This window comes from Trypanosoma conorhini (assembly GCF_003719485.1).
Source record: "Trypanosoma conorhini strain 025E chromosome Unknown Tco_14.4_contig_00310, whole genome shotgun sequence".
Lineage (NCBI taxonomy): Eukaryota > Euglenozoa > Kinetoplastea > Trypanosomatida > Trypanosomatidae > Trypanosoma > Trypanosoma conorhini.
Genome location: NW_021704386.1, coordinates 7,061 through 22,222, shown reverse-complemented (window position 1 = coordinate 22,222; position 15,162 = coordinate 7,061). Strand labels below are relative to the sequence as shown.

Below are 15,162 nucleotides of genomic sequence, written 5' to 3'. Positions count from 1 at the left end.
AAGCTTGTGGTATCATTTTCATCACCGACGTCAACATCGTCAGCTTCAGCTTCGTTTCTCTTTCTCTTTCGCTTTCTCTTTCTCTCGCGGCCCGCAGGAGCTAAAGATGTGCACAGGTTCGCGGTGACTCCCCTTCACTGGTTGTAAAAGGTGGAGGAGGGCACGGAGGGGTGGAGGTGAAAATGACGTTTGCTATGGGCTTGCGTGAACACTCTGGTGTGTGCAGGGGGTGGGGTGTGGGGGGAACACAAGACGTGGTATTTGCGCCAATTGAAATGAGGATGAGTGACGCCCAAAATTTTCCCTTTGGATTGTACAGAAAAGGGCACGTAAACACGGGGAAAATAATATATAGAAGAAAAACAAAAAGGGCACATAGGGCTGTTTTGCTTCTACACGAGAATACGGCGGCGGCTCTCCCTTGACCTTTTGTTGTGTGTTGCCATGCTGTCTATGCGTCTGAATAGCTCTGTCCACGACTTCATTGTCGTCCTGTATGACAAAGTGCGTTGTTATTACTATTTTTTTTTTGGCTATTAGGCTCTTCGTGCTTCTAAGCGACGTTGCTCCCAAACATACGGTCCGTGTGTTTGACGGGAGGCAATGCAACTGGAGTTTATTCTCTTTCTATCTTGCTCTCTCTTCCTTTGTGGTATTATTCTTATTTTGTCATTATTTGAAATTTCTTTCTTTGTATCCCCTTTGTTTTTTTTTTCTTGTTGGGGCGGGGGATTTCCTTCGGGCTGCCGCTGACAGCAGCTAGGCTTACGTGTCTACACCCAACTCTTCTCGTCAAGAAAGAAAAAATGGCCATGTCGAAGAAATTCGCCGGCTCTCTCGCAGCGAACCGCAGCAAGAAGATCCAGCAGCTGACAAAGAAGACCTCCACGGTGAAGCGCAACCGCAAATCTCCCCGACTCTACATGAAGGCAGTTCTTGCGGGGTACACGCGTGGTCTCCACGGCCAGAACAAGAACACCGCCATCGTCCGTATTGAAAACGTCAACACGAAGGAGGACGCCGCGTGGTATGTTGGCAAGCGGGTGTGCTACGTCTACCACGGCTACAAGGTGAAGCGCTGTGTTCGCTGGAGCAAGGCTCCCGCCCGCCGCAGCAACACACGCGCCATCTGGGGCCGCGTTACACGCCCTCATGGTGGCTCCGGGTCCGTCCGCGTGAAGTTTAACGGCTCCTCCGTCCCTGCGTCGGCGATCGGCAGGCGGGTTCGCGTCTACCTGTACCCCAGCCGCATCTAAAAAGCACGCGACAACGGATTCAGAACGGCAGAGGGGGAGAGAGAGAGAGAGATCACTTTGAGCCTGAGCAGCTAACCTTTTGTTTGTTATTTTTATAAATGATCTCTTTGGAGATATTTCAGAATTGCCCCCGAGAAGGCGGGGCGTGGAGGGGGCAAAGCCAACTAAACGTCCTCTGATGTTATTGCTTCACCGGGTTTGATGCGTAACGGGTATTGGAGCATATGTATATTTTTCCCTTCCGCTTGCCTTTCTTGCTTCTCCTTGTCTTTGTATTTCCTGCATGCAGTTTATGGGCAGAGGCCTGTTCCAGAGGGAACGACCCCGTTGTTATCGCTAATGGGTGCCATCGACGCCGTTAGGCGTGGTTTCTCTCCTCCCTGGGTAGACGCGGTGGTTTCCATTGCGCCAGTCGAGCTTCTCGAAACAAGGGAACTGGCGCTTTTGGCTGTGCACCCTGATGGAAGTGTCACGGCATGGTCACCGCAGGATCCTAGCGTTCTGCTGATGCGCAAACGACCCATGGATGTCTCTTGTGTCGCGACAACTTATGAAACGGTACAGCACAGCTCCCTGGCATGGTTTGGTGCATCGACTACTGTACAGTGCTGCCGCGCCCGTTGTGGTGAGGGCAGGCACGTTCATCTCCAGCTTCTATACCACCTGCGACTGGATGTCGTCTCAGGTATACGGGAGTTGCATACCGACGGAGCTTCGCTCGTTGCAGTTATCAACTGTGACTCACCTGAAGTGATCTTTTGGCCTGCCATTGGGCATGTAGTCAACGCCCATAATATTGAGGAGCAGGCAGAGCGTTGTGTCTTCCGTCGCATATTTGGTTCCCAGGCAACGTTCGTGGGTACAGTGCTTGGGGACGCGTCCTCGTTGCTCCTGACAGAGGACACGGTTTGGATCGGTTGCACGAGCGGTGCCCTTGTCTTGGTAGATGGGAAAGATACTGAATTGGATGGCAATCCATTGTTTAACCTTCGCACGGCGGGGGCGTGTTCTGTGACGGCCTTGGCATTGTTATCACACCCTTTACACAATTCCGTGGTGGCAAGTGGATTAGAAAATGGGGATATCATTTTGTGGTCAGCGCGCGATGGGGCGCAGCTTGGGCAATACTTTGTACATGCCGGTGCAATTTGCTCCATGGCATACTTGCCGTGGTGTGTGGGGCTGTGCACTGTCAGTGCGACGCGAGAGGTGTTTTTCTGGGGGTGGCAGGAAACACCTGGTTTTTTACTACTTGTGGAGTGTGGCGTTCTCGGCGATGACATGGGGTCAAGTGCGCCACGGTGTTTGTGCCCCTTACGTGACACGGAGCTGCTGGCTTGCGGGGGCGAAGCATCCCACATATTGCGTTGGAAGCCGCAGGAAAAGCCGGATGCCGTGGCGGAACTTCTTTCAACTCTGCCGCCTGTTCTTACCGGTCGTCCGCAGCTGCCGCCAGGGGAACTGCCGCACCTCCGGGCTGAACCCCGTTCACGGCGGGAGTCTGCCACCGCCGACGAGACGGACCTGCGAAATACCCATCACAATGCCCTCGTCACTCGCATGGGCGCTTATGGGCCACCAAGAAAAGGGGGCGAAGCAGAAGTGGAGGTTTCCCACCAGGGCACGCAGACCTCAGCCTCCGTGCAACTGCCTGCCGACGCTGTTGAGAGCAGTTACCTGGTGGCGGACCTAAAGCTGCAGCTGAGGGCGGCGCAGCAGCAACGCGATCAGTTATTGGAGAAACTGAGTGAACTGGAAAAGGCTGGGCAAAGGCCAAAAGAGCTGTCCGAAGCAGAGTCGACGTCCTCAGGAGAGGAAAACGCGGCGCTGGCGAGCTGCACTGCGAGGCTGGGCTCCAAGTTGGACGAAGAGGGGCGGCATCGGCCTCCCCAACGCGCACTGAGAGCGGACAAAATGGTGGGCACAAGCGACAATCCATCGGGGCGGCAAGTCTTCCTCTATGCCGTCCCACAATCGGACCGTGGCACCCAAGCGCCCTCGTGCGGCATGAGCCCCTGCATGGGAGAAACGAAGCAGCAGCAGAGAAGGGAGGAGAACGGGAAGGAAATGACACTGCCAGTGATGAGTTGTTGTTCTTTGAGACAGTCGCCGCCGCGGTGTTTTTTAGAAACGCCCGAGGAGTTCTCTTCTGGGACAGTGCGGTTGCGTAATGCCCCTACGGATGAACCAACACAGCAATCTGCTCTGGCGAATGCTTTGGCCTCTAACCATTATGGGACCTCACACCCGTTGAGTGCTGTCCCAAGTCAGTTGCTGCAGGAGGAAAAAGAAGGCACCGGTTTGGCGTGCATTGTGGAGGCCTTACAGGTGCAGCTGTCACTTATGGAGGTTCTGTTGCGGAATTACCGGGAAGCATCTGCCGCAACAGATTCTCTCCAGTTTTACTCCACAAATATTTTATCAGATGTGTATTTAATGACACGAGATATTTTGGGTGCTGAAGCGGGCTCAGCCATCGTACAAGAGGCGTTGGAAGGCATGCCGCTCTCAAACGAAATTGAGGTGATCCGCAAACTCTTCCTCATTCTCTGTCATAGGTGTCGTGCCACTTTGACGCAGCTGCCGCCCCGGTCGAAGTAGCTAACCAAGCAGTTAGGTGCGTGCTACGAAGCATGAAGTTCGCATTTTCTCTAGTAACGTTGTGGGCCAGTTGCTTCCTATTTTTGTATACTTTATGCGTTGCGCCAAGCTGCGTGGGGACGGCAACGATTGCGTCGAAACGTCACACTGCCACGCATGCATGTATGGTGCATATGTATGTATCTGGCTGCAGTGCATACTTACGGCTATGGACAAGTGTGTGGTATGAGCTCTTGTTTCCTCTGCTTTTTTTTTTGTCTTTACTATTTTTCCCCCTCTTCGTCCTTTAATACCCCATACACAAGGCGACCAGCACCTTGTGGTGGATCGGAGTTCTGAGCCGCAAAAAAAAAAAACAGGCACTCGCACACACGTAGCCGTCATCCACGCAGACACGCACAAAAACACAGCCGGAGGCAAATTAGGAGAGAGTGCAAAGCAGCAATGGACAGTAGCCAGCTAAAAAGGAGGTCGCTATCGCCGTGCGAATTGGAAGGACCTGCAAGTGCGGGCGGTGTGGGACAGTTTACACCGGAGGCAGTCAAGGGTTCGGTAGAGCGTGCCCTCCAGGAGCGCGCCGCGGCAACGTTTGATCTCCACAGGCGACTGGCAAGGGTTATTTCGGCTGACTCGGAGGGCTACGGTTGCCTCACAGAGGAGGACGATGACGGCGATGTGGAGTACAAGTGGCGGCTCACAGGCATCACCCCAAGCCGATTTGAGCACCTTGTGACGCAGTTGCGCTTTCGCGTGGGGGAGGGCAACGGACAGTGTCTTTATGAACTCGGTGTCGCCAATGATGGCTCACCGAGGGGGCTGCCACTACACGACTACCAGGAGTCTGTGAAGACGCTGAAAAAAATGGCGCAAACACTTGGCCTTGATGCAACGATTTTACAAGAATTTTTGGTGCACTCAGACCCAATTCCACATTGGTGTGGTGAGATTCTCGTGACGCAGCGACAGGCGGAACTGCAGGACGGCAAAATCGCTTTCTGTGGGACTACGGGCAGCGGAAAGTCCACGCTTATCGGTGTATTGCTCACTGGATTTCTCGATGACGGTGTGGGGAGTGCGCGGCAACTTCTTTTCAATCACAAACATGAGATTTGTACGGGAAAAACAACCTCCATCGTAGCTCGGGCCCTTCCAATAGATAGTAGTGAGGGAAAAAACGGGAATGACCCTCTTCGTCCATCAGCGCGTGGTGATAGCTCCACACGCTCGCTTGCAATGATAGACCTCGGCGGAGATGTAACAAAGCGAATGCTTTTCGGTTTGATGAGCCGTCGACCTGATTTCACCGGCATATGTATTTCTGTAGAACAACCGGCGGAGGAAGTCGCTCGATACGCACGTGTCTGCCGTGCCATGCGGTTTGCTTTTTTTGTTGTTGTTACCAAACTTGATCTTGTACCCGACTTCGAGGTTGATGCCTTTCTGCTTGAGTTGGCGGCGGAGCTGTCGGCGATCGGCTGCGATTCTGTTCTCCTGCTGGACATCGACGGCGTGGACAGCTTCCAGAGGTCGTGGAAGCAGTCGAATCAAGTTCCTGTGTTGCGTGTTTCCTCCGCGGAGGGATCCGGTATTGAGCTTTTTAGACACTTTATCGCGTCTCTTCCCACTGGTGAGATGCCAATTACGCCAGATCGAAGGTTTGAGGTTCTCCTCGACGGGAGTTTCTTTGTGCATGGCGTCGGGCCCGTTGTGCGTGGGCACGTGGCGAGCGGTTCCGTAGAATTGGGGCGTCACTGTCGTATTGGGCCGGACGCGGAGGGGCGGTTTCATCCCGTCGTAGTTCAAGGAATCCACGTGGGCGGGTCACATGTCACGCGCGTGCGGCCCCCGGACGAGGCCACGTTTGCCTTGTCCAATCTACCGAGCAGCGTGGACATGACGCGAAAGGGAAAGCTCTTAATTCCAACCTCGGTTGAGGTTTCTTGGGCGTTTGAGGCACGTATAAAAGTGCTCTCGCAGGGCATCACGCCTCGGCTGCAGCCAATTCTTTACACAGGCAACCTGCGTCAGGCCGTGAGGATTATTTCTCCGTTGCCCAAAGATGCAGCAGCGTTCGGCAATGGATGTATAGTGCGGTTTCAGTTTTTGTACCACCCTGAGGTGCTGCGGGAAGGCGCCAGTGTCATTCTTCAGTGGAATCCAGAAGGCATAGCTGTTGGGGAGATACTCACTCTGTTTTCGCGCCACCAGACTCCAGAGGCGGATTAGGTTGGAGACATCGTTATATTATGTTGTTGTTGTTGTTTTTTTAAGCCTTTTTTGGCATTTTTTTCTTTTCTTTTGCGTCTGCTTTTTCCGTTTTTCCGTTTTTTTGTTTGTTTGTTTGTTTTTTGGCTTGATATATCTGGTGTTTTTTCCACCACGCCTGCTTGAGGCATCCACGCATACATACCAATGAGAGCTGGGAAGGACAAACTTCCGTGCCTCTTTCCTTACCTTGAGTTTCTGCTCTCCGCTATTCATTGGTTTTGTCGTTGGTTTCTCTTTGTTGTCAAAAGACGAGGCTTTTTTCTTTTCTTTTCTTGCGTGTCGGTCGAAGTAAAACGCTTTGGCACCGGCCTAGCTGCTTTTTTTGTTTTCTTTTCCTTGTGACATGTTTTCTCCCCGCCTTCTATCTCTTGTTCTCTCGCTTCTCGTCATCCCCGTCGCTCGCGTCTCAGCTCTTGTGTGCGTCGCGGTTCTTCCACAGCCGGCAGATCCGTACGGTGGGGGGCGGGGGAGCAAACCTGCACACACATACACCCACAAAAGAAGAAGAAAAAAAAACAAAAACGAAGTTCATATCTAACAGTGTCGGAGTTGGCATGCGTGTCTTTTTTTTGCTCTGCGGCCTGTCGCTGGTGTGTCTCGTCCTGGGCGTTGCGCGAAGATGCAGTGCGGCGGATGGGGCACCAACCTTCAGAGCGGTGCAGCAGGTCCCCGGCGATTGGGTGACGCGGTCCATCACGTTTCTTTCCGCAGGGTACGCGGTGGAGGAGGAGGCTATTTTTCAAAGTGACGTCGATCGTTGTGTCAGCGCCTTGCACGGCAGAATCCGCGGTGTCACTGCAGAGCCGTGGGACAGGTACGCGTCGTCACTCAACATATACGCCGTGTTTCAGTCCTCAGCGGTGTCGGGCGTCGCTGTGAAGGGAGAATCGAAGAGTGGGCGAAACAATCTTGGATGCTCTATTGTCCTCGCCTATCCACCCGCCGTAAGTTGTGACCTGAGCGCCGTCTTCACATTGGCAGCTTACGCCCCTGTCCGGGACCTTGTTGTTGTGCTGGTGAACCAGCCCAACCATGTGGTGGGGGTGGGTGGAAAATCCCTTGCGATTTTCACCAATGATCCGTTGTTTATGCCGTTCTTTGCTATTCGCGAGCTAAGCAAAGCCGTTGCCTCACTGAGCTCGGAGTACGCTTCTGGCGTGGAGGAGAAGCGTGCCGTGCAAGTGCCCAACTGCGCCTCCTCCATTGAGGCGGCGCGTGCGGCGTGGGGTCATTGGATTGGTCAGGGACTGGCTGATGAAACGCCGTCTCAAGGTTGTTTCTTCAACAATTACTACCGTCCGACGAGGCAAGCTTGCATGCTGCGCAATTCCTCGGTAGGAGAATTATGCGCTGTCTGCAAGGAGCAGGTGAACCTTGCGCTCCTTTCTGTGGACTTGAATGCTTCCGTGGCACCTACACGCTGCACAAGCGCCGCCCCCACGTTGCTTGTCAGTCATTCACAAGGCCTTCAGCTCCATATCGGAGAGATTAAAGGGATGACGAACATGAAGGTGGAATGGAGGCTTGCGGACGGATCTATCGTGGACACCGCCAACGCTTCTCAGCTGGTGATCTCCTCAGATGTGCTGCGGAGCTGGCGGTTACCGACGGAGGTATGTGCCGTCATTACAGATAATTCCCCGCATATTCGACCAAAGTGGCGTACGAGGCTTCCTCGACGAGTGGCGTCGTTTAGGCTTGCTTCCGATGCAGCGTGGTCTCCGGTTAGCCTGAAAAGGTGTGGGTTGTCCGAGGTGTGCACATCGTGTGAAGAGCCCCATTGTAACGAAACTGCTATTCCCCACTCAAAAGTTATAAAATGGGCTGTGGAAGAAGATGTGAACGTGCGAAGAGAAAATTACATGATTTTGGTTTTTATCTGCAGCACTGTTGCTCTTGTTTTGCTTCTAACTGTGTTGGTTTTATATTTTCGTTGCTACTTAAGACGACCTCATGAAATATTTTTCACCGCTTGCACGGACAGGGTGATCCGCGGGGCCATTCTTATACTTTCTGTTATTATAACATGCATGTCTACGTTTACATTGGCAGCAATTCTTCTTTTTATCGAGAATCATTCCATTTTCTGGCGACAGTTGTTTGTTCCTTTTTTTGTCATTACGGCAGCGACGTACCTGCTTTCGCTTTTGAATTTTGTGTCTGTGGTCTTTCGTCTGTACGTGTCGACCATCATTTGCGGTGCCGTGCTACTCCTTATTGGGCTGCTTCACGCAGTATTAGGCACGCTTTTGGGACTTGCGGCAGTGCTCGCGAAGGACGCCCTAACTGGTTACGTGGCGTCCCAATGGATGGACACGGCACGCAACAACCCGATCCAGATAAGTCGTCTCCAGTCCCACCTGAAATGCAGTGGGTTTTTTGTCGCTTGCCTTGAGGTTGTTTCGTCCATCTGTCCGGTTGGAAGTGAGAGTAACTTGTATGTCGAACCGTGTGCGACAGCCTTCGTGGATGCCGTTCACGCTGCGCATACGCCTCTAGTCGCGTCTGCCCTTATCACGGGAGCCCTACTTATTGTATGCGCACCCCTTGACTTTGTGTTTGTGCTGCGTTCGCTCCACCTCTCGAGGATGGGGCGACGACGACGGACGTACCGCAATGACCCGCAAGCGGCAGTGTTGCCCCTAACTTTTGCGGAGGCAAGGAGGGTGCATCGTATGTTTGACAGGAGCTCCGATAAATACAGTAAAACGTTGGCGGGTCAGCGCGTCAGTGGGTTTTTGGAAAGGGCGTTTAACACAAAACTTAAGCCGGAAGAGAAAATAATGTTTGTGTCTGAAGGCCCTGTCACCTTCAAGAGACTCATGTCACTTTTCTTCCCCCACTTTGCCACCGCACGCATGGACCCCCGCCAGTTAACACCGGAGGAGGCACAAGTGGCCCAAGGTGTGTTTGAGTTGCAGTGCTGCCAGTTCCAAAAACTGTGGCAGTTCGCCATGACATCTGCGGCGCTCTCGCCAGGGACACTGTTCAACCTGTTTCGTTCCTACACGTGTGATCACTTTGTCGTGGAGCCGCATGAATTTCTCGCGATCATCAAGAAGGCGGCGGATGCAAACTCTGCAGAGGCTGCAATGTGTCGGGGACTGACAGCCTTCGAGCTGGAGGGGCTGCGTAATGCGTGGGCGGTGCTAAAACCAAGCATTGTGGGCGACCTGAATGAGGAGCAGATTGCTTTATTCTACCAATGGACCCACCGTGCTGCTCTCCGCGGGGACGAACATTTGAAGGAGTGGAAGCAATTCCTCGACGTGCGGAAGCGCGGGGGCATTGGGTGGGGCGAATTCTGTTATCCCTTTGCCAAGCGTGCCCTTCTATGGAGAGCACGTGAATTTTTGAGCAATCTTGGGAAGGAGGTGCCTCCCGAGCTGCTCAGGAAGGAGTTGGTACAGTGGCGATTCGGAGATGCGGTGGTAAATGCCATTTTTTTTGCCATACGAAGAGGCGATTCCTATTGAGCGCGTGCTCGAATATGTGCTGTCCCATGCCAGGGATAGGCAAAGGGGTCGAAAGGAAAGGTGAGCGTGGGAGGGAGAGAGACCGATTACGTCTGTTCGTCTGTTTGTTTGCTCGTTTTGTCTTCTTTTTTTTGTTTTTTGTTTTTTCTCTTCTTCTCTCTCGCTCTCTTGCTGTTTCGTTCACTGTTGCTCAGCGCTGCAATGCGCATGTGCCCCCACCCCCTCCTACACACGCGAGGGCAACGAACGCTCTTTATAATGTGCCCGACTGCAGTGAGTGGGACGGTGGTGCCATGGGCATATATATATATGTATATATTTCACTTTCCTCTTCATTCTCGTAGAGTCCCTGCGTGGAGAGGATAGTAAAGCGGGAGGGCGACACCAACGGCAACGGCAAAGAGCAGTATCAAATTGATGGATACAACGGGGGATGCGCCATCGTTGCCGTCGCTTAGTGCCGGGTGTTGGAGGCGGGATTGTCTGGTTCTCACTAACCAGACACAAAACCTTCTTGTCGCCATACGCTCCAACGGTAGGTTCGGCACAAATACCCCCTTCGCAAATGCGGGCCAACTAACCGAGAATCATTTGCTTCGCCAGTTGAAGGCACTTCAGCGGGCGATTCTGACGCCAAATTTGGCGCGTCCTGTCAGTGAGAAGGCGATTCTGACGCCATTCTGTGATATCATTACCTCCGCGACAATGAGTGACACAATTGTGGGAGTCGCCCTGGCGTGTTTGTCAAACCTCATCGATCTTCGATGTTCCTTTGTTACAGTGAACGGGCTTGAGCTGATTCTACGCAGGCTAAATGGCATAAAAAGGGACGTGCACGACGTGTTTCTATACGAGGTTGTGCTCAGCAGGGTGTTGCAGTTGTATGTGAGTTGTGCGGCTCACCCGTCCGCGGCAGGATTGCCTGAGAATTTTTACGTACAAATGGTGCGACGTGCGTATACGCTGGCGCTACATCCGATGTTTACTCCACTGCTTCGGCGAACGGCCGAACAAGCCATGAAGTCAATTGTTACATCTCTGTATACGATTATCTTAAATAACAGGCCGCATTCCCGTCCGCTTGCTGCGAAGGAGGAAACCGTACTACACGATGGCGCGGAGGAGGAGTCGGCGTCGTCTCTTACGGGAGCTGTTATGCTGCGTTACATTTGCACCCTTATAAAAGGGTCCGATGATGAAAATGAGTCAGGGCCGGAGATGCAACCGCCTGAGACGAGGAACGCGTCTAAAACTGCGGCGGTGCAATTAGAGGGGCTATGTCTCGTGCAGGCCATGCTGTTTGTGATCAAGGATTGCCTTTGTGACCCGGGGCGGGAGGAGCTACTTCATGGTGTACAGCACGAACTGTGTCGTGCGCTTCTCGTGACAGGGGTGAGTACGGAGAATACCATAGTTCTCTCCCAGATACTTCGGACAGTACATATTGTGATGAAAATTGCCTCAACGCATGTGGTGCCGCAGACTTTTTCTTTTATTAGAGCCCTTCATCTTGACCCCATCATGCGCATGGCAGAAGAACTCCGCTCCGGCCCATCATCGCCGGGAAAAATGGTTTCCTCGCCTTCCCTAGCAGCCGCACCGACGCTGCCCACTGGACCTCCATTTCACCGGAGTGTAACGCATCTGATGGACCTCTATGAACATCGAGAACTTTTATTGGAGAGTCTTGTAGAGTTCTGCGGAGATGCCGATTTTGCCACATTTTGCTACGCGCAGTATGACCTCTCACGACGTTTTATTCCCTTGTTTGATCGTCTTTGCTCGGTATTGGTGGAGAACTGTTTCTACGTGCTCGACGATGCTGCCCCTGCCGTCGCAAGAAAGGGGGACCGTAATGGGGCGTCTTCCGACGTTGGCTCGGAGGCGTGTTTGACGAATATGGACATGCTCGCTTTAGAGGCAATGAATGCGCTTTTGCATCAAATAGCTCTGGCAATTTCGCGTCCGTTGCCGTCTTCAGCCGAGTTGACGTCGCTGATTACGTCTCGGCTGGAGCAGAAGAAACTATTGATGGAGTTTGCCTTTCTGTTCCGAAGCAGCGCCGTCAGGGAGGGCATTCCATTTCTCCTGCGGAAGGCAACTCGGGTTCCCGCCGGATCCTCCTACCGCAACATCGCCGGTATTGGCGGGGTAAACTCGCCGGCCCTGGTGCTTGCCGAACCCGCTGGTGGGCGTGAGGTGGGTGCCTGCCTTTTTTACCTTAGTGATATGCTGGACAAGCGTGTCTTGGGGGACTACCTCGGTGAGCTTGGCAGGGAGCCGCCCCCGCCGACGCCTGACGGAACGGAGGAAGGCGCTGCGGCCCTTGCCGCCTGGGAGGCCGAGCGGGAAAACGATCATTTGCGGGCAGGAACTGTGCGCTTTTATGAGGAACAACTGAAAGGGTTCCTACAAGAGTTCGATTACCGCAACAAGTCTCTCTTGCACTGCATTCGTGAGACAGCCTATCATATGTGCATGCCGGGGGAGGCGCAGAAGATTGATCGCGTCATGGAGGCGTTTGCGAAAATGTGGCTCAAATCTAACTCTGATGCGGCGAAGGAAATTAACCCGTTCTGTAGTGAACAGGGTCCTTTTATCCTCGCCTTTTCATTGATTATGTTGAACACCGACCAACACTCCGGCAAGATGGTAAAACCAATGCAGCGGGCAGACTTTCGACGTGTGCATCGTGACAGTGATGGAGGTAATTGCCTTCCAGATGAGTACCTGGATCAATTATACGATGATGTGAAGGCCCACCCAATTATTATGGCAGAAATGATTGATGTGGGTTTTACAAACGACGTCACCTGGGCGCTGGAAATGCGAGAACTGGCCCTTTCTGAAGAGGTGATCTCCAACGATGCCATATTGCGGTGCTCGATGCAGGTGACAACGTCAACTTCCAGCGATCAAGCTGTTGCCCAGGCCTTGCATCCGTTTGTCTTTTCCGCGTTCTGGAGGCATGCTCTCACGGCATTTGCGAACACCATTTATACCTGTAGCCTCTGCCCCGGCCACGATATTGTGGAGGAGATAGATGCGGAGGACAACGGTGACAAGAGTGATTCCTTTTTAACTGCGACTGAAGAGGCACACAATCTTGCACTTGGTGGTCTATGCTTGCTAGCCAAGACCGCTAAACACTTTGGCACCGTGTCTGCCGTAGACCATATCATATTGGTCCTGCTCTCGCAGCTCCCGCTTGACAAGCAAGATGCACATGGTTCATTGGTTCGTCTTGGGAACGGACGTTTCTCGTTGCGTTGCTTAGAAAAACTCTTCTGCGTCCTTCGTGAGTGTCTGCCGCTGGTAATGGACGCCTGGGGAGAGTTGGGTCACTTTTTTGCTAACTCCTTTTTGCTGGGTATTTTCGCGCGGGAACCGAACCTGGCCCCTTCAACGCCCTCCGCGGCCGGAGGCACCGAGCTGTGGGAGGAGCTGCGCAATAATCCCGGGCTAGTCGTGGCTGGCGTTAAGCGTACGACCTCCGAGGGTGGCTGGTTTGCGGCGTTGTGGGGCTCCTCCGTTTCGCCCGAGCGCCTCAAGGCGCAGGAGTGCGAGGAACAGCGGGCGATGGAACGGGTCAAGGTGCGGTTTCCTGACATTGAGGAATTTCTCCGCATGATTGACGCGCTTGAAGAGAAACCCCACCATCAGCTCCTTCGTGCCTTGTGCGAGGAGGCAGCAATGAAGGGCAAAGGTGCGGCCGACAGTTATGCGGCCTCGTATACGGTGATTCTCATCACGGAAGTCGTCATGCGCCGTTCACGGGATAACGCTGTGCTAGAGCGCTACCTCAAGTTGTGTCAGCAAGTCACGGCAAGCATATTTGCCGCTCTCGACCAGCCTAACACCACACACGCATTCAGCGGCAAGAAGAGCAATAATTGTAGTAGCAGCAGCAACAACCACGGTAGCAAGGCTCGTGGCACCATTGAGGAGTTTCAAATGACCGAGCTTGGCCAACCGATCCCCGCTGAGGCCTACGAGTATTGGGTATCGCTGGCAACCCGCGTGGTAAATGCCTTGCTTAGGGCTGTAAAGCATTTTATAGGTAATGAACTGCAGCAGGAGGCAGGACAACGAATTCTGTGCCTACTTACCGCTGCCCCCTCCAGGGTTTTTACGGCTGTGGTGGCCCCACTACTCTCCGCTGCCTTGCTAGAGTTACTCACTGAGCCGCAATATCTACCGCACGTACCAGCCCATTCACTACTGGTGACGTTATTGGATGCACTATGTACACTGGCAACTAAGTGTGGTCATCCTCTCGTGCGGCAGCAAACGCGGAAAGCGCTATCGATGATGGTGAAAAAGGAGCGCTATAACATCCTGCAAGATGGCGAGGATGTTGTAAATGCCTTGGTAACCTCTGCGCTTGAGTCAAATAGTGAATGTGAGGTAGGCATCCGAGCTGGAATACATTCAAGTGAGCTGACTCAGGATGAGAATTTGGAAAGTTTTGCGGATAATCTTACCATCGCCTGTCGTCGCCTCGTTGCTCTTTACGGTTCAAGAGGCACCACAAATGAGGACGCGGAGTGGCGGCGTGTGTGGATTGCCTCACTCCGTGGTCTCTGTGCCTTGGTTGTGTCTTCGCGCCAGTACCGCGATAGAAGTGAGGCGCTCCTATGCCTACAGCGTTGCTTGCTAGACCCGGACATTGATCAACTGCCCGTCACTGCCGTTTCTATGCTCTACGAAGATGTTGTTTTTCCACTTACTGAACAAATTTGTGCCCCATCCTCCTCTGCCGCGGCAACTGCACTGTCGCCGAGTGGCCAGACAACTGCTGATGCCGCCGTGAGCCCGGCCCCAGGCCAAACGTTTGTAACGAGTCTCTTAAGCCCATTTGCCCCACAGCCGACAACAAAGTCCGGGATGGGGGGTTCGGCGGGCCCATCCGGTTCTGTGAAGGAGAGAAATCAACAGGTGACTATTGATTTGAAGTGCCGTGTTGTTGGTTTACTACCCAAAGTATTTCTACACCACGTGAAGTCCCTTGGAGAGACGCCAGAGGTGTTACAGGAACTGTGGCAACGTATCCTGGGCACCCTTTATGCCCTTTACACCGCCCCGACAGAGAGTGCCTCCAATACCGTGCCGTCTGCTGCGCAGGACGCGATGTGGATGAGTCGTGTAAGCGGTGCGACAGAGGACGAAATCGTTCTGCGCGAGGCCATTCAAGAAACTGTAAAAAATATGATTTACGTTCTCTCAGCGACCCTCTCTGAACCTGCGTGCGAACAGGCCATGCGACAGACCCCATTCTTCTGGACATCCACAAAGAATTTGCTGCGCACCTTTGACTTTGCTGAGCCTCTTCTTGCCCATATTGACATGATTGAAAGTTAAGAAGCAATTTATTTCGTTTTCTCTTCGATTTGACTTGAGGGTTCTGGCAAATTGGAATCACCATCGCGCGCGCCCTGAGCGCTTTACCTTTATGTTAACTGGAGACAGGAAGGCTGCGGGTTTTTGGGGAACTGAATGCGTGCGTGTGTGTGTTTGCGAGGGCGAGAAGAGAAAAATGAAAAAACTGGACTTCTTTATTT

General features: G+C 53.1%; 5 protein-coding genes across 5 annotated transcripts, besides 6 other annotated features; all 5 read left to right on the top strand.

Annotated features, from left to right (window-relative positions):
- Positions 1 to 54: 54 nt before the first annotated feature.
- Positions 55 to 85: a microsatellite.
- Positions 86 to 806: 721 nt separating this feature from the next.
- Positions 807 to 1,256, top strand: Tco025E_05373 (ribosomal protein L35A; the record flags this gene model as incomplete). Its single annotated transcript, XM_029372272.1, has 1 exon — positions 807 to 1,256. One exon carries the CDS (start codon positions 807 to 809, stop codon positions 1,254 to 1,256), a length of 450 nt encoding a protein of 149 aa, XP_029227742.1.
- Positions 1,257 to 1,285: 29 nt separating this feature from the next.
- Positions 1,286 to 1,308: a microsatellite.
- A 287-nt stretch (positions 1,309 to 1,595) lies between these two features.
- Tco025E_05372 (uncharacterized protein) lies at positions 1,596 to 3,857 on the top strand (the record flags this gene model as incomplete). The annotated part of the gene is made up of 1 exon (XM_029372271.1): positions 1,596 to 3,857. One exon carries the CDS (start codon positions 1,596 to 1,598, stop codon positions 3,855 to 3,857), a length of 2,262 nt encoding a protein of 753 aa, XP_029227741.1.
- A 444-nt stretch (positions 3,858 to 4,301) lies between these two features.
- Tco025E_05371 (putative GTP-binding protein) lies at positions 4,302 to 6,083 on the top strand (the record flags this gene model as incomplete). The annotated part of the gene is made up of 1 exon (XM_029372270.1): positions 4,302 to 6,083. One exon carries the CDS (start codon positions 4,302 to 4,304, stop codon positions 6,081 to 6,083), a length of 1,782 nt encoding a protein of 593 aa, XP_029227740.1.
- A 21-nt stretch (positions 6,084 to 6,104) lies between these two features.
- Positions 6,105 to 6,123: a microsatellite.
- A 498-nt stretch (positions 6,124 to 6,621) lies between these two features.
- Positions 6,622 to 6,651: a microsatellite.
- Positions 6,652 to 6,679: 28 nt separating this feature from the next.
- On the top strand, positions 6,680 to 9,601 carry Tco025E_05370 (uncharacterized protein; the record flags this gene model as incomplete). The annotated part of the gene is made up of 1 exon (XM_029372269.1): positions 6,680 to 9,601. One exon carries the CDS (start codon positions 6,680 to 6,682, stop codon positions 9,599 to 9,601), a length of 2,922 nt encoding a protein of 973 aa, XP_029227739.1.
- Positions 9,602 to 9,716: 115 nt separating this feature from the next.
- Positions 9,717 to 9,756: a sequence feature (A-rich).
- Positions 9,757 to 9,900: 144 nt separating this feature from the next.
- Positions 9,901 to 9,920: a microsatellite.
- A 98-nt stretch (positions 9,921 to 10,018) lies between these two features.
- Positions 10,019 to 14,962, top strand: Tco025E_05369 (uncharacterized protein; the record flags this gene model as incomplete). The annotated part of the gene is made up of 1 exon (XM_029372268.1): positions 10,019 to 14,962. One exon carries the CDS (start codon positions 10,019 to 10,021, stop codon positions 14,960 to 14,962), a length of 4,944 nt encoding a protein of 1,647 aa, XP_029227738.1.
- Between the last annotated feature and the right edge of the window lie 200 nt (positions 14,963 to 15,162).